This window comes from Globicephala melas, chromosome 3 (genome assembly GCF_963455315.2).
Source record: "Globicephala melas chromosome 3, mGloMel1.2, whole genome shotgun sequence".
Lineage (NCBI taxonomy): Eukaryota > Metazoa > Chordata > Mammalia > Artiodactyla > Delphinidae > Globicephala > Globicephala melas.
This window is the reverse complement of record NC_083316.1, coordinates 739,330-758,998: the sequence shown is the minus strand read 5'-3', so window position 1 is coordinate 758,998 and position 19,669 is coordinate 739,330. Positions and strand designations below refer to the sequence as shown.

The following is a 19,669-nucleotide window of genomic DNA, read 5'->3' as shown; positions in this document are numbered from 1 at the left end:
GCCCCGACGGCTCACGAAGCTGGAACTGCCTGCCCTGTCTGGTGGCCCCAGGCAGCCGTTCAGCGGCCTTCCAGCTCTGAGTGCAGAGCCCAGGCCGGCGAGCACCTCGTGACCTTGGCCCTCCTCCTGCCCAGCCAGCCCAGCGGCACCCAGGGCGTCCACAGATGGGGCAGGGGCCTCGGGCAGCGCCCCCTCCACCCCAAGGGCCCGTGAGAGAGGAGGCGGAGTGGGGGTGAGGTTCCCGGTTCAAGCCCCAAGCTCCCTGAGCTGCTCCAAACCTGCAGGGGCTGCTGGTCACTCCAGCTACCCAGCAGCCTGGGGCATGTGACCTCCAGACCAGCCAGCTGTCCTGCTTCTCCCCGCGTGGCAACCTGTGAGGTGTACAAGGGACAGCGAGAGAATCCCCACCCATCAGACTTAAGAACTGGAGGGCTGTGTGCCCCCCAAGCACGCCCGCCCCGTCCCGCAGCAGCCCCGGTCTGCAGAGTACACACAGACGCCCGCTGCCCAGGTTCACGGCCTAGTCCCGTTGTGCGGGGGGCCCTCCACCGGAGCCACCCGCTTGGCACCCCTGCCCCCAGCCGCCCCTGACCCCGTCCCTCGGTTTCAGTTTGTGGTCGTGGTCAGCATCGCGACCTTCCGGCCCCCGCACTACGGAGGCTACGTCTTCCCCGAGTGGGCCAACGCGCTGGGCTGGACCATCGCTGCGTCCTCCATGTCCGTGGTGCCCATCTATGCTGCCTACAAGTTCTGCAGCCTGCCCGGCTCCTCGAGGGAGGTGTGTATCTGGATGGGTCTCCCTCACCTGCCCTTCCCCCCGCCCCCGATTGTGAGGCCACCAACAAGGTCAGGCGGGTGTCCCTGTCCCAGGCCTGCTCCCGCCTGCTCATCTCTGCCCAGCAGGAGGGGCTGGAGGGGCCGGTGATCATGCCAGAGACACGTGGGCTGGTGTGGGGGTGGGCTGTGCCTGTGCGTGCGTGTGTGCGTGTGTGTGTGTGTGTGTGCGTGTGCCTGTCTTTGTGTGTGTGCGCGCCTGTGTGTGCCTGTCTTTGTGTGTGTGTGCGCGCACCTGTGTGTGCCTGTCTTGGTGTGTGTGTGTCCTCACGTGGGCACATACACGAGCGTACTTGCCTGTGTGTGTCTCTGTGTGTGTGCACACATGGTCTACGGCGTGCAGTGCAGGTGGAAGGGCAGTGGTCTGAGGGTGGGGGTGGAAGCAGCGGACCCACCCTCTCCTGGGACCGAGTCCACGTGGGGCTGAGCAGGGCCAGCGGGATCCCCAGGCGGGCACCCCCGTGTGGGTTGGGAGTGGCTCTGGGCCTCGCAGTCGCTCGGGCAAGCTTCTGCATCACCTATGAAGGAGGAGGTGGGTGGGTTGGGCACAGGGGTCCCTCCACCTCACATCTTGATGCCGGGATTCCTGGAAGAGATGGAGGGCGCCTTTGCTCAGGGCCCACCGTGAGCTTGACGTGGAGATGAGCCTCCTCCAGTAGTGGCTACTTCGAGTTGGGCTGGACTTTGCTCCAGGGTCTAAGGAGACCCAAGCCATCAGCTCCCACGTCGACAGCCATTGACCAGGGCCCGTTCACCCCGCTGAGGCTGGGCCGGCGCCCACAGTTGCTCCTTGTCTTCTAGAAGCTGGCCTACGCCATCACGCCCGAGAAGGAGCACGAGCGGGTGGACAGAGGGGAGGTGCGCCAGTTCACGGTGAGTGCCACTCTCCCCGCCGCTGGCTGGGGGCGGAGGCGACCTGGGTGGGTGACCCTCCTCCAACCCCAGAGCGAGGTGCGTGGTCAGGACGCCAGCGTCAGCTGTGAATGCTGCACAGCTGAGCCCTTCCAGGGCGTGGACACTCTGACTCAAAAGCTGCGTAAGGGGCATGATTTTAGGCAGGGGCGGAGGTGGGGGCCTATTGGGACAGAGAACTTCCCCTTGTGCAGTTCGAAGGGTCGCGACTTGGTTGCAGGGTGCTCTGTTTGTGCTTTGCTTTCTGTCTCGTTCATTTCAGCTGTCATTATTTCTCCCTTCTACTTTCATTGGTCTACTCTGTCATACATTTACTAACTTCTTAACTTAGACCATGGATCATTAATTTTCAACCTTTCTTCTTTTCTAACATAAGCATTCAAGGCTAAGAATTTCCCTCAAAATACCCTGTTGGCTGTGTTCCACAACTTTTTTTTTTTCTTATAATTAGACATTTTTGTTAACATCTTTATTGGAGTATAATTGCTTTACAGTGTTGTGTTAGTTTCTGCTGTATAACAAAGTGAATCAGCTATATGTCACAACTTTTAACATAGCATTTTGTGTATCATTTAGTTCTAAGCGTATTTTAATTTTCATTGTGACTTCTTCCACCCATGCTTAGAAGTCTGCCTTTAAATTCCCCAATATCTGGGGATGTTTCATTTATCTTTTTGTTATTGATTTCTAAATTAATTGCATTGTGTTCAGACACCTTTTTACTCATTCTTTGGAGTGTATTGATACTCCTTTATGGCCAAGTACCTAATCAAATTTCATAAGTGCTACGTGTATCTTTAGATGAGATGTATTCTCCAGTTGTTGACATGCAATTCTCCTTCTGTCCATTAGATTGAGCTTGTAACTGCATTGTTCAAATCTTTTACAATTTTGCACATTTTAGCTCTGTTTAACCATCAGTAATCAGTAGATGTTTACGGGATATCTGACCTTGAAAGCATATTTGTCCAATTTTCCCTTGTAGTTCTACTGGGTTTTGCTTTATCTACTCTGAGCCTGTTTTCTGGGACAGTTATGGGTTCAGAATGATCACATCTCCTTGGCCGATCCTTGCTCCCTTGCTGTGTTTTTGCTCTTAAAGTCCTTCTTGTCTGAGGTGACTACAGCTGCACTAGGTTTCTTTTGAGTTTACCTGAAATGTCTTTTGTGATCTTTTAACTTCCAACTTTGCAGTCATCTTAACACTTAGGTGTCTTTTGCAAACCTCGAATACACTGGAATGCTTTAGTCTGGCAACTGGGCAGATTAATCCATTTATATTTGTTGTGATTATTGGTACAGTTGGGCTTCATTCTTCTATTTTTTAACCCTGTTCCATTTTTTAATGTTTATTTTTCCACCTTATTATTGCCTTTTATGATTGATTTCTTGGTCTTTTTTTTTCTTGTTCTACTCTTTCCTCTCTGTTTGGAATTTATATACTTTATTCTATTCATTTCATAGTTGTTAGTGAAATTGTACCATGCATATTTCACTTTAAGTATAAAGTTAAACATTATCTGAACCCCCATCCTGAATATCACAAGGACTTAAATTTTCCTCCTACAGATTAATAAGCTACTATTGTCCAATATTCCATTTATGTCATTTTTAACCCACAACTTAGTCACTATTATTATTGTTGTTATTTTGTCCAGAAACTTCCCTGGACAAGTGTGCATGTCCAGTGTTTATTTGTTCACTCTACTTTTTGGCATATACGTCTTTCCTTTGAGGACCATTTTCTTGCCTTTCGAAGAAGCATCCTTCAGACATTCCTTTAAGGGGGTGTCTTAATAAACTTCCTCACTGTTGTGTGTCTGTGAATGTCTTTACTTTGCCCTTATTTATGACAGAGTTTCCACAGGCATGTGGCTCTCGATCAAGTTATGGTCTTTTAGCATTTTGAAGATGTTGGTTCTCCACCTGCAGCCCTGCAGTCCTGCTGAGACATGTGGCTCCATGGGGCGGGGTCCCCGGACCCGTTCCAGCTTCCTTTGCATTTGGTGCTGCAGTTCCCCTGTGATGTGTCTGGGCATAGATTTCTTTTATTTATATTATTGCAAAGCTATTGTAAGTAGTTTTATTTACTTATTCCTCCCGGCATCTCTTGTGTGCCCAGGGTCTGTAAATTCATGTTTTTTGTGAGTTCTGGGAATTTTGCAGCCCTACTTAAATCTTGCCCCTTGCCTCTCTGCTTCCGTCCTGGGCTCTGCCATACGAGGCTTTCCTGGCTCCTCCGGGTCTCATGCTCTTTCAGGTGTCTTTTTAGGTTTTGTGTCCGGGTGCACCATTGTACATTAGTCCACCCGTGCCTGTGTTTCATTTATTTAACCACATAACGAAATAAACCCTTGTGAACAACCGTACAAAAGTCCACCTTGATAGTAACTCACATCTACCTCCGTGTCTGCCACCCTCCTGCCCCTGAAATCAACACCATCTCAGTCTAGCTGAATGTTTCCCATGCATTTTCTGCTGCACAGTTTTGTTGCATCTGTAGGTACTGCTCTATTCCTGAAAAGTAGACTGTTTGGGTTCAGTTGTTTTTAAATTTATTGAAAGGGCATCACGCTGCCTGAGTCTTCGGGGTCATTTCTCCACTGTGCACGGTTACAGCACCGTACTTCATGCTTCTCACACCCACAGTCCACTGAGCCTTTTGGAACTGTGGGTTTATAATTTTCAGTGTATTTGGAAATTTGGGGCTATCATTTCTTCCATTTTTTTCTGTCCCACCCCCTTCGTGGGCTCCAGTTACACATATTTTAGGCCACGTTAATTCTCTTCCCTCTGTGTGTTTTATTTTGCGTGCTTTCTGTTGCTTTTGTTTAGTCCACTGATTTTTTTCCTCTGCAAAGTCTAATCTGCTAATAATCCCATCCAGCACACCTATCATTTCACACCTTGTAGTTTTCATCTCTAGAAGTTCACGCTGGGTCTTTTTATGTCCTTCGTGCCTCTACTTACCTTTTTGGACATGTGGACTGCAGTTATAATCACTGTGTAATTCCCTCATCTGCCAGTGTCAGCATCTGTGTCTGTTCCGGGTCAGTGTCAGTTGCCTTTTCTCATAAGGGGTTGAATTCTGCTGCTGCTTCACACATCTGGTCATTGTTAATTGGATTCCGGCTGTCGTGAGTTTTACCTTGTTAGAGGCTGGATGTACCTGTGCTCCTTTACGTATTCTTGAGCTTTGTTCTGGGTCGTCATTAAGTTACTCGGAGACAGTTTGATCTTTGGGGGACTTGGCTTTTAAGACTTGTTAGGTGGGACCAGAGCGGCATTTAGTGGGGGGCGGTTTCCAATGCTGGTGCAAGACCTTGGTGAACACTCTACCCGGCGCCCCGAGATCCAGGAGATGCTCCAGCCTGGCTGCGGGGCGGGCACAGCTCCCGTCCTGTGAGTTTCAGAGACATTTCCCGAATCCTGCCGGGAGGGTGTCTCCGGCCTCGAGTGCCCTGAATGCTCAGCTGAACCCTCGGGTCCCTGTGCACGTGCCCAGGGCTCAGTGCCGCACTCGCCCCTCTGCAGCTCCATCCTGTGAACTCCAGCCACCTTGGGCTCCCCAGCGCTCACCCCAGCTCATCAGGCCAGGGGTTCGCTGCCCCACCTGGGCGTCCCCTCCCCCGCTGAAGCCTAGATAGCCCCTCGAGGCCGCAATGGGGCAGCTGGACAGACCCCCCTGCTTGTCTCCCTCGGGGAATCTGTCCTTTGTCGTCTGGCCTCCTGTGTCTGAAAACCCACTATTATATATATTTTGTTCACTTTAAGCTGTGTCAGATGGTGGAATATATTCAGTCCCCATTACTCCATCTGGACCAGAAATATCTTCGTCTGTAGCTGTGGCCGTTCACTTTGACGCTGCACATGGAAGTGTCACGTGTGCAGTTATGGAAACGCGTCTCCGTCACGTACCCCCTTCCTGTGTCCCCCTTCACCGACAGTTACATTGTTCACGTGTCTGGAAGCAGCAGTTGGCCTTGGAACTGTGCAGCACCGTGCGTGGCATCTATCGCTTTTTAAACCATTTCTTACCCAGCTGCCCAGTAATCTGAGGACCACACAACCTCTCTGGTCCGCGGGGATCTGAACTGGAGTTTCCGGTTCTTGCCGATCCGCCCGGGGTGGTTGCTACCTGTGCTTCTGCCCTTCTGGCTGCAGCATCACGGCCTGATCTCCACCTGTGGGGACTCTGAGAGGCCCCGTAAGCACACCTTCCTCTGAGAAGGTCGCCTTCGGCTCATCTGTGGCCAGGACACAGGGCCACTTCACCCCCGGGGGCGGGTCTCAGCTGGGGCCCCAGGTGTGGCCCCCCGGCCTCAGCACTGGTCTGGGGCGTCCCTGGTCAAGCCCTGCCCTCTGGCGGCCCTTTGGCTGCTGTGTGGGTGTGTCCTAAGCAGGCTCTCCCCGTGGTGACGGAGGGCCCTGCGGTGGGACCGGAGGCAGCATCTTCCTACCCCCGTGTGGCTGTGTCAGAAACAAGCCCTGCCCGTCTTTGTCTGGAAATGTTTACAAAACACAGTCCTTGCCATTTAGTGTGATCGAATGGCCTGTGCTCAAAACTAAGCTGAACTAACAGCTGGGTGATAACAGGTGATGACATTTGTGGACAACTAAATAGGGCCCCGTCCGTCTCACCCTTCCCCGAGCGGTGAACGAGGCCTCATCCCCCACCCACAGGGTCACACAAAGCAGACAGCTCCACGGGGTGCAGGGTTCCACTGGGTCGGGATCAGAGGCCCCAGGGGGCCAGGGGCGTCGCAGGTCACGTGCGAGCCAGTAGGCGAGAGCTCTGGACCAGCCCAGGCACGCTGGCATCCAGTGTCTGCCCAGCAGCTGATGCCACACTGGCCAGGGATGGCAGAGGCCGCTGGTCCCCGCTCTGGCCCCTCGAGGCCACTGTGCCCGCCGACAACATCTCTTCGTGAAGTGATGACTTGTCTCCATAGGCGTCAGGTCTGTGGTGCCCCAGGAGCAGTGCTGGGCCCCCAGCCGCCCGCTGGGCTCAGGGATCTCCCAGCTACAAGCCGGGCCGCCGGCCCAGGAGCGGCTTTTATCCAAGGAGCTCCTCCCTTCACGTCTGAATAAGCCCTGTTTTCTTTCCAGCTCCGCCACTGGCTCGTGGTGTAGAGGGGAGCGGAGGAAGGAGACCCGCAGGGCACCGTCCACGGCAGGACAGAGGCAACGAGGAAGGGAAATCGGAGTTTTGAGAGAAAGGAGGGCTGCTCCCATATGCTGCACCTTCTGCTTCGCCGGACACACTCAAGCCCTTCCCCTGACTGGTCACACCCTCTGTGCCACGGAGAGACGACCCTCCGTCCGCCGTGTCACTGTGTAACTTCCCTAGTCTGTGCCCGTCCCACAGGTAGAAACGTCTGAGTCGTGTTCTGTGCGTTAGAGCTGCTCCCTTCTCCCGTGCCCACCCCAGGGCCCCCTGGAGCCCGCAGCTTGCTGTCACCCACGTGTGCAGGAGAAATACGATAATTATAGATTACGGGTTCTCGGAGAATCCCAGCGCTCACGATAGCTTCTGGGATCTTTTGTTTTGCTCGTATTAAAAATACCGAGTGCCGTATTTTGCCTAATTGTGCAGAGGTGAAATGGCGGAAGCCATACGAAAGGTGACGAAGTGGGTCCACGTGTCCCCACATCACACAGGTCTGCTCAGAGCCCACGGAGGGCCAGGGCCCGGGTGTGAGATGGGGGTGCTGTTTATTTCCTTGTAGCTACAAGAAAACTCCATAAAATGCATGTGGGCTGCCACCACTCCTGCCCGCCGTGGACCCCCAGCCACGGAGACAGTGAGCTTGGCACGAGCAGGAGTGCGCCCCCCGTGGTGGCCCCCGACACGCGGAGCCCCCGAGGTGGCAGCCTGGAACCCCGCAGTCTTGGGAGGGAGGCCCCGCCGGAATTCTCTCTGAGGCACGTGTCACGTCAGGAAGAGCACGGCTCTTAGAATCGTATTGACATGGGAATCAAAGCCAGTTCTCAGAGCGCAGGGCTGGTTTCTGAAATCTGTTTGCTGACGTTCCCGTGGTCCTTGGCGAGGGTGTTGGACCCTCAGCTGGGAAATGCTCCCAGCACTGCCATCCTGGAGGGAGCACGGCCGCAGTCCAAGCACGGGCTGCTGGGCCGCAGGAGAGGCACTGCCAGACAGGCCCACGGCGGCTCCTCGGCCATCCCTGCGAATGGACCTCGGCCCAGGCCTGTGGAACCGGCCGCTCAGGAAAGCAGCTTGCGGACCGGAGCGCGAGAGGAATCGGGCCCACCCTGTCCTTCCCAGGAGTGTTGAGCACTCGTGTTGTCCACGTCCATCTGTCTCACAGTGGCCTCTTGTGTGGTCGTCACCAACAATAAAAGAAACCCATGGGAAAACGGCCAGGTTCCCGCTCGATGTCGTTTTGTGCCGGAGGCTGCCTCGGGCCCCCCCTCCCCCTCCCTTGAGAACCTGCCTTCACTCACGTCTCCCTGGCCAAGAGCAAGCACAGCCCCTCCCAGGTCCAGTGGGCTTAACCCAGCCCCACCCCAGGGCCCCCGCTGGCTGCGTGCCACGCCCTCCTGCCCCCGTCTGTCCCACCTCTCTCTCAAGCCCTCACCTGCCTGGTCAGCTCCCCTGCAGTCTCCCCAGGTGTCCAGACTCCAGCCATGTGGTCTGACCACTGCTACTGCCCAGCCCAAGAGCCTCTTCTGGGGAGACAACACCAGAGTCCCGAGTGGCTCCCTGCCTTTGGTCCCTAAGGATCTCTTGTCCACCCTGGCCAAAGAGGTCCTTCTAGACACCAGTCAGCTCTGGTCACAGCCCAGAGGAGAGCTCCGTTGTTTATCATTATGCCTGGACGCCACCTCTGGAAGTCTTCTCTGGCCCCGCTTCTGGGTTCTGCCCTGCTCAGTGCTCCTTGATCGCCCACTGTCCCCAGGCCTCCCCAGCAGGTGTCCCATGGAATGGAGAGCGCTCACTGCCCCCCCCCCCCAGTTTGAGCAGGAGCTCCCCTGGGAGCAGGGGCTGAGCTGGTCTCCTTCGCTTCTGCCATTGTCTTAAATAGACCTGGTACACAGTAGACAGTGGCACTCAATTTATATTTACAGATGAATGAGTTAATGGATGGGTATTTAGGTGGATGGATAGATGGGTGGTTGGTGGACGGGTGGATTGATGGATGGATAGAAGGAGGAAATGGAGAAAGGAGTGAGGGAAGAGGGGTAGAAAATGGATGGATGGATGTGTAGACAATGAATGGACAGATGACGGAGGGATGAATGGATAGATGGAGGGCTGATGAGCAAGTGGTTAGATTGATAGATGAATGATGAATGTGTAAGTGGAGGAATGGTGGACTGATGGATGGGTGAGTGGATGGATGACGGGATGGATGGGTGAGTGGATGGATGGGTGGATGGATGGGTATATGGATGGGTGGGTGGGTAGATGGATGGATGGGTGGATGGGTGGGTGGGTAGATGGATGGATGGGTGGATGGGTGGATGGATGGGTGGGTGGGTGGATGGATGGGTGGGTGGGTGAATGGGTGGGTGGGTAGATGGATGGATGGGTGGGTAGATGGATGGGTGGGTGGGTGGATGGGTGGGTGGGTGGGTATATGGATGGGTGGGTGGATGGGTGGATGGGTAGATGGATGGATGAGTGGGTGGATGGGTGGGTGGATGGATGGGTGGGTGGGTGGGTGGATGGATGGGTGGGTGGGTGGGTGGATGGATGGGTGGGTGGATGGGTGGATGGATGGGTGGGTGGGTGGGTGGGTGGATGGATGGGTGGGTAGATGGATGGGTGGGTGGGTGGATGGGTGGATGGGTGGATGGGTAGATGGATGGATGAGTGGGTGGATGGGTGGGTGGGTGGGTGGGTGGGTGGATGGATGGGTGGGTGGATGGGTGGATGGATGGGTGGGTGGATGGGTAGATGGTGTGTACCTGGGTGGATGGACAGGTAGGTGGATGGGTGGAAACACAGATGGTGGAAGGTCCTGTATTACATGTAAAGGTCTACCATTCTGGTCCACTCTCACACACCCCAGTAGCCATCTGAATGCTGTGTTTGGCATCTGTTCTCCAAGGGGAGGTCAGGTTCTTTAATACAAGTGAAACGTGTCAATTTTGAAACACCCGAAGAAGTGTTTTCTTTCCACACTAACCTGGTGCAGAAGCCAGCTCCCTGGGCAGGAGGAGGCCGCCCGTACCCTAATTCTGTTGATGGGAGGCCTCGGTCCCTCTGTCCACACCGCACTTTGCCATCAGGTTCACACTCTTCACCCAGTGACCTTTAGACACAAAATCTGGGTGTTAAAGCCCAGAAAAGCCGTGTGATTTTTCCTTTGAGAGAAGCATTTTAATAAAGGTTTGGCAACAGTGAAATAGGTGATTTGAAGGGTAAACAGATTCCTCCGTAGTTGGCTTTCTTTGGTTTTGCCCCACAACTTCTCCCTTAATCTCTATAGACGCACCTGACCAGCATCTTTACCTGTCTCCTGGTCACTGACAGCAGGAAAAGGTCACTTTTTTTGAGACACTTAATTAGCAAGTCCTGTGTTCCATGGTCCCCTGTGGAAGATGCTGCCACGCCCTGACCTCGGGGGACCTTCCTGCTCCCCTCGTCCCCCAAGGACCCCCAGGGCCCCAACGCCACTGACAGAGCCTCCTAGCAGATCGGGGGCCTCCCACTGAGCACAGAAGGCCCACCCAGAGCTAGGAAAACAAAACCAAAGATGGTAGTCCACCTGCCCAGCCCCTGGCCTTAGGTAATGGCGCCCCAGGTGATCCCGGCCGCCCCTGCACTGGGCCACGGCAGACAATTTGTGGTGTGGTTACACAGAATGGGAAACGTTGGACTATGCCAGTTTAGTGAGTCTGCCTTGAGTTTTTTGCAATTTAACAAAATAGAAAACATCAGAGTCAGCGCACCTAAGAAGGGCAAGGTCTGTTTTGTGAAACGTGTTTCAGGTATGCACCTTACCTGCGCGAGGGAGCGACCGCGAGAGAGACAGAAAGTCAGAGACAGACAGAGACAACAGGGTGGGGGGAGACAGGCCCTTGCAGGTCAGGGTCAAAGGCCTCGAGGCCCCGCCCTGGGTAGGGCAGCGAGCACCCCAGTCTGCCTGGTACCTCCAGAACGGCCTAGTCTCCAGCCCCCTGGGGCCCCACTGCGTCCCCCAGCGCAGGCTGGCTTGCGTTTACTTAACAAAACTTAAAACCCAAGTCAGTATTGACTCGGTGCTGAAGATGTTTACCTAGAATTTGAATAATTCTACTTATTCCAAGAACTGAGTTCTTTGCTTCAAGTCATTTGTTGTGTAGACAGGGCGTTGCTCTGGGTTAAAACCCGCCTGGCGTCTGTATTTACGCAGCAGCGCAGTCGGCCAGCTCCTTCCCACCGGGATCAAAGGTTAATATTTGGAACAGTTTTCAATAAATGTATTCAAAGATGGTGTTACGAGCCATCAGCTATTAAATGCTCTGATATCTTTAAAGCCTTGTGCACACAGAGAAACTAAATGTAAATTCTAAAATGTTCTATTACACCAGAAATGATCACCTTGAATGAGAAGCCGCCGGAGGGTGACCCTGGGCTCCCCCTCTGGTGGTGATGCCGGCCCGGCTCACCCTTTATCTCCTGGGTGGGGACTTCAGCTCTCTGAGGACGAAGCGGGAGAGGGAGGCAAGGGCAGGGCTGGCCCGACTGTCCAGGTGAATAACTGGTCCTGCCGCTGCCTGGGTCCTCACTGCCCACCTGTTTGCCCACCTGTCATAGGTGCCTCCCCCTGCCCACCTGGGTGGCTATTAAAAGCGTTAAAGTGTTAAAATGTGGGAAGTGCTGAGAAGTCCTGGGTGAGTGTGGCTGGTGGTGTTTCCGTCTGCTCTGAGCGGTATCTCAGACAGAGAGCTGACGTTTTCTAATATGCTTCCTGGTTACGGCTGGCATGTAGAAAAGTTGTTTTTAATCCAGCTAATGGTTTGCTTTTATGGCTCTATCTGACTTTGGAAATGCAAATTTATTTGAACCCCTAAGCTGTCCGTTCCTTCGCTCTCTGACCACAGCACCATTACCTTGTGCGCGCGTTGGGACGCCCGTCACTCTGACGCGCCCCCTGTGGGCGTGGCCCGGGTACGCCTCCCTGCAGGCATCCACGGTGCCCACGTGGATACAGGGGCCAGGGCTTTGGAGATGTGGGCGCAGCCTTGGCCGGGAGACGCTCTGCCCGTGCAGTGAAGTGTCCGTAGCAGCCAACGAGGACCGGGAAGGAAGTGCCTCTTGGGCAGGAAGGAGGGAGTGGATAACGCCAGCGAGGATGGGCGCCCAAGGGTCCAAGGCACCCCCCCCCGCTCCCGTGGGCCCCGCTCTGAGAACCTTGTAGATGCAGGGCCCGTTACACTCAGCAGACCGAGTGCAGTGCTCACACCCCCTCCTCCAAGCCCCCATCCCCTTGCACCACTGATGGGTGTGACTCCGGGTGAGATGGGAGGGCCTGGCCGAGGTCTCCAGCCCTGCGCTGCCCTGTGACGTCTCTGGGTCCAGGTCTAGAATTCAGCCTTTAAACACCTGCTCTCTGTGCTGAGGCTCTTCAGCTGGGAAAGTCTTAGACCTTCTCTTCTCTGATGGAAAAACACATCCCTGCGTTTGGGCTCATATCAGGAAACTCTTCCTTGTTTTAGCAAAACAACAGACTTTCACCAAAAATAAAAAAATGCTTTGAAACTAAAATGGCACAAAATGAGATTCAAGCTCCCAGGCAGGGCTGGGAGATTCCAGGGAGCACGAGGGAGATTAGAGCCTCAGCCGAGTCCAAGACCCCTCCCACAGGCCCGTCGCCCGCGACCCGGCGCAAACAGGGCAGGCGGGGAGGGGCGCTGGGAACGCCCCCTCTCCCCGCCCCCGCCCGCAAACGCCCTGCCTGTCGCTGAGCGTCCGGCCGACCACCGTCCGGCCCCTTGGGTCCCTGGGCGGCTTCTCCATCCTACTCATGTCGACCAGACGCCGATGCACGTGTGCACTGGCCTCGCTGGGGCATCTTCTCTGCCATCCCCGCCCCGGGAGGGTGTGGCTCACGCACCCAAGCCTCCACCTCCACCCCACAGAGCTGTTTGCCCTCCGGGGACACCTCCCGTCTCAGCCACAGGTGCCCCAGGCCCCGCCATCGACCCTGTCGCCAGTCGCCATTGGAGGAAACGAGTCCGAATGGGGCCGTGTGACCCTTTCCCCGTGGCCTCTCCCCTGCCCCATGCCGCAGGCCTCCTCTGCTCCCAGGGGTCTGGCTGCCCCGCCTCCCAGAGCTCACGCCCTCGGGTGCCCTGCCCCCGCCGCCCAGCCTGCAGCTCCCATCTAACTGACAGGACGCAGCAGAAATGAAGGGACAAACCGCGGAGGCCGCACCCGCTTTACTGGAGTCTCCTCCGTGATGAGGACGCAGACGGCCCAGGTCCCGGGGGCAGCGGGAGTAGCCTCCGGCCAGCATTCAGCAAAACCGAGTCCGGCCCGCGGCCACGAGAGCAGCCTGGGGGCTTAGACAGAGTCCTTCCCCGTCGGGCCTCAGACGGGCCGCGGCCCGAGACCCTCTCCTGCCCGGCCCCCAGCCTCCCGTCACGGCAGCAGTCGACAGACTGGCAGACCAGTGGCTGAGCAGGCCAGGGCGTGAGGCCCCCGTAGCTCAGGGGAGGCCAGGAGGGCTCCGAGTCCCGCAGGGCTGGGACAGGCGGGCAAAGCGTTCGAGGGGCCCCTCGACGGCCCACCGCCCTTCCTGCATTCGGGTTTGGGAGCCAGCTGGGTCCTGCGTGCACGTGAGCCCCTGGCCAGGAGGACTCGGCACTCACTGTGGACGCGTTGAGTTGGGGCTGAAGAAACAGAGGCCCTGAGGGAGAGCTGGGGCCCGCAGCCTGGACGCCGGCCCCCGGGATTTCCAGGACTCCACCACACTTCTTGTCCAGTTAGGGCTGCACTTGTGCCCCCAGATTCGTGTTGAAGTCCTAACCCCCAGTACCTGGGAGTGTGACCTTGTTAGAAATGGGGTCTTTGTGAATAGATTTGGTTAAGATGAGGTCACACTGCAGGACCAGGCCCTGATCCAGTAGGACTGGCGTCCTTGTAGAAACAGGACATTCGGAGATAGACACGTTCCCGGGAGACGCCATGTGAAGATGGGGCAGAGATGGGGTGACGCTTCCACAGGTCCAGGGCGCCAAGGACGCCAGCAGAGCAGAGAAGCTGGAGGGGGCCTGGACCAGGTTCTCCCTCGGCCTTAGAAGGAACCAGCCCCACTGACACCTTGACCTCAGACTTCCGGCCGCTGAACAGGGGTTATGGCAGCCCCGGGACACTCACACCTCCCCTCCCTCATCTTTCTGTCCAGTGAACACACATGACATCCTACTAGTGCCAAGCACCTGGGAGGTGCTGCAGAGACAACGGAGCCCCAGACAGGCCTGGCCACGTCCTGGGGTCCACAGCTCACCGGGGAGACTCTCAGCCTAACAAACACAGCAAATGCACTGACGCTGATGTGCTAAGAGGCCCCAGAGCCCCAGGGTCCCAGCACAGCAGGCGGGATGCAGAAGAGATGCTTCAGTGGCAGCTGCAATGATCTGACGAGCTCATGGGGACGCGGGAGAGGAGAGGGCTGAGGCCCCGCTCGGGGGCTGACGTGGGCGGGTGTGGCCGGCACAGCCCCTCCCTGCCGCTCTGTGAGCCCCACCAGAAACACACAGACGGGGGTGGGGGGGGCGAGGGCCGTGCTTCCCGGCCTGCAGGTCATAACCATCAGTGGATGGAGGATCCAACACAAGGGTAGCAACTCTTTCTTTTAATGAATTAGAAAACGCCACGTGCGCTGTATGTTACAAGGGTAAGAATTGTTTCCGGAGACTTTTTGTTCAGTTACTTAGACACAGGTTACGCATGCACTGGGGCTGAGGAGTAGACTGCTTCCTGTCTGACGCCGCGAGTGCCCACCAGGAAACAGATGCACACGACTGATCCACACCTCGATGTCCAGCCCAGGACGGAGGAGGCACCTGGGTGCCGAGACAGCCCCAATGCCTTCCACAGCAGGCAGAGCCAGGGTTCCGGAGCCAGACCGCCAGCCTCTTCCTGAGCGACGGCCGCAGGACAGAGCCTGGGTGCCGGACCCCAAAACCTCACGTGCTGACGGATGCCAGCTGTGTGTGCCCTGTGCTGGCGGTCCCCATCTAACGCTGCCCGGGACCCCAAGTCCCACCCGCTGCCCATCCTGGAAAGCGCACGATGGCCCGGGGAAAAGAGGATTCCCACCAACCTCACCGGTGTCGTGGTCGAGAAAGCACGTCACACGCTCAAGGGAGTGATGTAGGTGTACTCGTGCCAGTGCACGCGTGAGTGTGCACGTGTGTGTAGATGTGTGCTCATGTGAGCATGTGCACGCGTGTGGGGTACGTGTGTGCACTCACCCACACACACCATCGTGGTGCCGGGCTGGGGGTGGAAGGTGCCTGGATCTCTTCCCCAAGTGACTCGGGGGGCAGAAGCCAGAGAGGAGCCCCAGGGACGCACGACAGTCACTGGACGGTGAGATCCGGGGGAAAGCAGGGGTCGCTGAAGGCGAGGGAGGCGTGGCCAGCCCTCCAGGTGTCCCAGCAATCCGGGCCAGGCCGGGGCAGCCGAGGAGCGGGTGCTGGGAGCACCAGAGGCGCTGCCCTCTGCACCCGGTCCAGCCGGTGCTCCCCTGAGGCCGCATCGGGGCTGTGCTCGGCACCTCCCTTTCTGCCACCCTGCGAGGGGCTCCCCACTGCTCCCTGTGCCCCGCCGGAAGCCGGAGGGCCAGTCGCATGTCCACATGCTCCACAAAGTAGGTGTGTCCCGAGATGTGAGTCTGCACAGGATGTGCTAACGAGGAAGGGGGCCCACGAAGCTACAGATCCCACCCACGGCGCCAGGCCAGGCTCAGCAGCCACAGCTGATGCGAGTGCCCCTGCAGAGCCGCCACCAGGGCTGGCCGTCCAGATGGTCACTCCTGACCCCTGGCCGGGTTGCTGACCGCTCATCCCACACAGGAGGGGCTGCTCCGCCGTTGGGCACTGCCCCCGTCATCCTTCCCCTGTTTCTCATGGGAGTGATGCTAAGCCGTTGCCTCACTCGTGAGGTTAGTTTAATTAAAACTGAATGAGCTGGGTGACCAGGTGCAGATAAAGCACAAACATGCCAGGCCCGGCCACCGGCCTGGTGCCCAGCTCGTGCTCCCGTCCAGCCAGATGGGGGCCAGCCCTTCCCTGGCCCAGGCCTGAGTGTCCCCACGTCCCTCCCTCTCCAGCCCTGCATGCCCCTCCTCCCTCAGCCCCCCTCACTGGGCCGGCCAACCGTCCACCGGACCTAGGGTGTGCCAGCCCAGCCTGTGTGGGTGGACAGATGGACACCTGACCCCAGCCCAGCCCGGTCACTGGAAGACGGTGTTTTGACTGAGAACCGTCAGGCGTAGAGCTGTGCCCTAGTTAGGGCGTTTGTTTTGCACAGAGATGAGTGAGCCATCCTGAAATTGCTCTGTATTTATTCTAGAATTAGGCAAGCAGGCAAACGCGTAGGTAATCAGAACGGCTGCACAGTTTGCAAGTTCTGTTCAAAATGAGAACGCGGGGCCCTTGCTCAAAACTCGCTCAGAATTTCAGGACGGCAACAGCAGAGCCGCAAACCCTCCAAGCACGAGGCCCTGGATAATGCGAGTCTGGGCTGGAGGAAGGAGCCGCACGTCAGCAGGGGAAGGGGGAGGGGGGCTGCCGCCCCACATGGGAGTCCGCACGCGCTCAGGACTGTGACACAGATATGGGTGTGGACACGCACGGCCAGGCAGGCGGGCGGAGACCTGGGCACACGTGTGTGTGGAAGCATGTTCTGAGCTCCGGCCTCAGACGCCGCAGCGCCCAGGTGGGCATGGAGCCCACTCTGAGCCCAGACCGCAGTTCCGAAGATCCTTCTCCCGCCAGAGGCATCAGGGCGCCCTGGAGAAACCGCTGATTCCAGAGCTCAGGCCCAGAAGGCGCCAGTGAGCCTGGAGTGTCCTTTGGGGCCACAATGGGGGGCCCATGGGAAGGACAGAGCCACCCCGAAGGGCTCCCGAAGGCCAAACCTGGGATGAGCTGACCAAAGAATAACAATAATGACAGTGACGGGTTACAGACTCCTGCCTCAGCCCAGGCTGCCCTGACAAACACCACAGATGGGTGTTTAAACAGCAGGCAGATTTCTCACGGCCCCGCAGGCTGGAGGCCCCAGGCCACAGGGCTGGCAGGGTCCTCACGCAGTAGACACAGACACCAGTCCCACCACGGGCCCCACCTGCGTGGGCTCGTCTGATCTCACGGCCCCGGAGGCTGGAGGCCCCAGGCCACGGGGCTGGCAGGGTCCTCACGCAGTAGACACAGACACCAGTCCCACCACGGGCCCCACCTGCGTGGGCTCGTCTGAACCTAATCACCTCCAAGGCCCACCTCCCCATACTTCCCACTGGGGGTCAGGGCTTCAACATACGGATTTGGGGCACACAGATGTGTAGTCCATCACACCAGCTAGGAAAACAAATGCCCAGATAAGGAGGAGAAGCCGAATTATGGTTCATAAACGCAGAAGGGCCAATGGGCTCAGAACGGCCACTCAGCAAACACCACAGTGATCACTGTGTTAGGCCAGAAGCATCTAGGGATGTAAAAATTGGTGGGAAATTATGATGAGACGTGAGATAGTCTCCCCGTGAGACAGCGAACGGAGACGCAGCATGTTCACGGTGGAGCAGACCACCTGCCGCGCACACGCGGACAAGAGGCCCCCAGAAGGGCCCAGTGCCGCCCCTGTGGGTTCCTACCCAGGGGCGCGTCCTCAGCGTGGCCGCAAGGCAGCAGCAGACGAGCCCCAGCTGACAGGCCTAGCCCGGGCCAGTGTCCCCCAAACGTCCAAGAATGAGGTCTCCTTGGAGGAGACCCAGGAGACATGGTGACTAAACGCCATGCGTGTCCTGCGGTGGGTCCTGCTCAGATGAGGCCACGTTGCACCGGTGTCAACAGTGCTCACGGAGCTGGGTCGGTGTTCCCTTCCCCGCCGTGAGCAGGGCATGGTGGCGATGGAGTCGTTGGCTCCGGGGGTGCAGCTGCAGGACACGCCGGAACACCCTGTGCGGTTTTGCTTTTTTATGAGTCCAAAGTCATTTCCAAACGAACAGTTAGAACGTGACCCTGAAGTAAACGATGTTCCTTTGTCCTTGGCGTATACCTCACTGACACACAGTGTGAGCGCTGTGCTCGAAGGCTTCGACTTGCATGGTTACGTCACCGCCGCTTTGTCCTACGGCTGTGCCCGCGTGCAATGGCACCTCCCCAAGTTCATGTCCACCCAGACCCAGAACAGGCCCTTATTTGACGTAGGGTCTCCGCAGAAGTGGGTGGCCAGGACGAGGCTGTACCGGGTGGCGCGGGCCCAGTCCAGCACGGGCGTCCCGTAAGAAGAGGGCGGGCACGCAGAGGGGAGCCGCGGGAACAGGAGGGTGGTCCCTGCCCAGGGACCCAGCCCCGAGCTGCCAGAGCGGGGCAGGTTCTCCCCAGGCTTCAGCGGGAACCACCGTCTGGCACCTGCTCCCAGACAAGAGACAATAAACCCCTGTCGCTTTAGACCCTGCAGTTTGCGAGCTCGCTGGGCAGCCCCAGGCGCTTGTTCCCATCGCCTGTTTCTTTTTTTTTTTTTCTTTTTTTCTTTTGGCCACAGCACGCAGCATGTGGGATCTTAGTTCCCTGGCCAGGGATCGAACCCGTGTCCCCTGCAGTCCTGCAGTGGAAGCGCGCAGTCCTAACCACTGGACAGCCAGGGAATTCCCAGCGGTTGCCCGTTTCTTTCTTTCTAACGATATGATATTATTCCATGTGTGGGAACTCCACGCCCTCAAGTGAGAAGACGAGGCCGATTCACCCGAGGCTGGCCGTCCTCAACCCCGACGGCTAGATCAGTGCTTCCATCATTACAGTGTCGCACAGAGCATCCCCCGCCCTGGAAGTCCTCTGCGCTCTGTCTGCTCATCGCTCCCCACAGCCCTGGTGACCCCTGATGCTTTCACTGTATCTGTAGGTTTATCTTTTCCAGAATATCGTACATTTGGAATCACACCGTCTGTAGCCTTTTCAGATTGGCTTCCTTCACTCGATCATATGTATTTAAGGTTCCCCAGTGTCTCTTCACAGCTTCATAGCTCACTTCTTTTCAGTGTCTGATGTACCACAGTTTATTTACCCCGCAACCTACTAAAGGACACCTTGGTGGTTTCCAAGCTTTGGCAGTTATGAATAAAGCTGCTATAGACGTCCATATGCACGTTTTTGCGTGGACATAAGTTTTCACCTCCTTTGGGTAAAGAGCAGAAAGTCTGATTGCTGGATCGTATGGTAAGAGTAGGTTTACATTTGTAAAAAGCTGCCCAACTGTCTTCCGAAGCGTCTGTACCACGTTGCGTGCCCACCAGAGTGAAGGAGGTTCCCGTTGCTCCACGTCCTCGTGAGCATTCGGTGCTGTCGTGTTCTGGATTAATAGGTGCATGACGGTGTCTCGTTGTTGCTTTAACTTGCACATAGGATGTGAAGCATCTTTTCATATGTGAATCTGTCATCTGTGTATCCTCTTTGGCAAGGTGTATATTCAGATCTTTTCCAATTTTTAAAATGGGGTTGCTGGTTTTGTTATTACTGAGTGTAAAGAGTTCTTTGTATATGTTGGATAATAGTCCTTTATCAGATGTGTGTTTTGCAAATACTTCATGCCTGTCTATGACTTTTTTCATTCTCTTAGCTTTCACAGACACTTCATTAGTTTCAACAAATCCCAACTCATCAATTCTTTCTTTCATAGATCATACTTTTGGTGTTGGGTCTAAAAACTCATCTCCAGACCTGAGGTCATCTAGGTTTCTCCCGT

The 19,669-nt window shown here is 56.5% G+C and overlaps 1 protein-coding gene and 1 pseudogene across 1 annotated transcript in view; one reads left to right on the top strand and one right to left on the bottom strand.

The window, feature by feature from the left end:
- Positions 1 to 8,041, top strand: part of SLC6A3 (solute carrier family 6 member 3) — a 34,807-nt gene extending 26,766 nt beyond the window's left edge. Inside the window, exons 12-14 of the mRNA XM_030856526.2 lie at positions 611 to 778; positions 1,636 to 1,707; positions 6,856 to 8,041. Coding sequence (XP_030712386.1) covers positions 611 to 778; positions 1,636 to 1,707; positions 6,856 to 6,879 — 264 coding nt within the window. The 3' untranslated portion in view covers positions 6,880 to 8,041. The remainder of the gene's footprint in view (positions 1 to 610; positions 779 to 1,635; positions 1,708 to 6,855) is intronic.
- On the bottom strand, positions 7,810 to 10,219 carry LOC132596972 (guanine nucleotide exchange factor subunit RIC1-like; annotated as a pseudogene).
- Between the last annotated feature and the right edge of the window lie 9,450 nt (positions 10,220 to 19,669).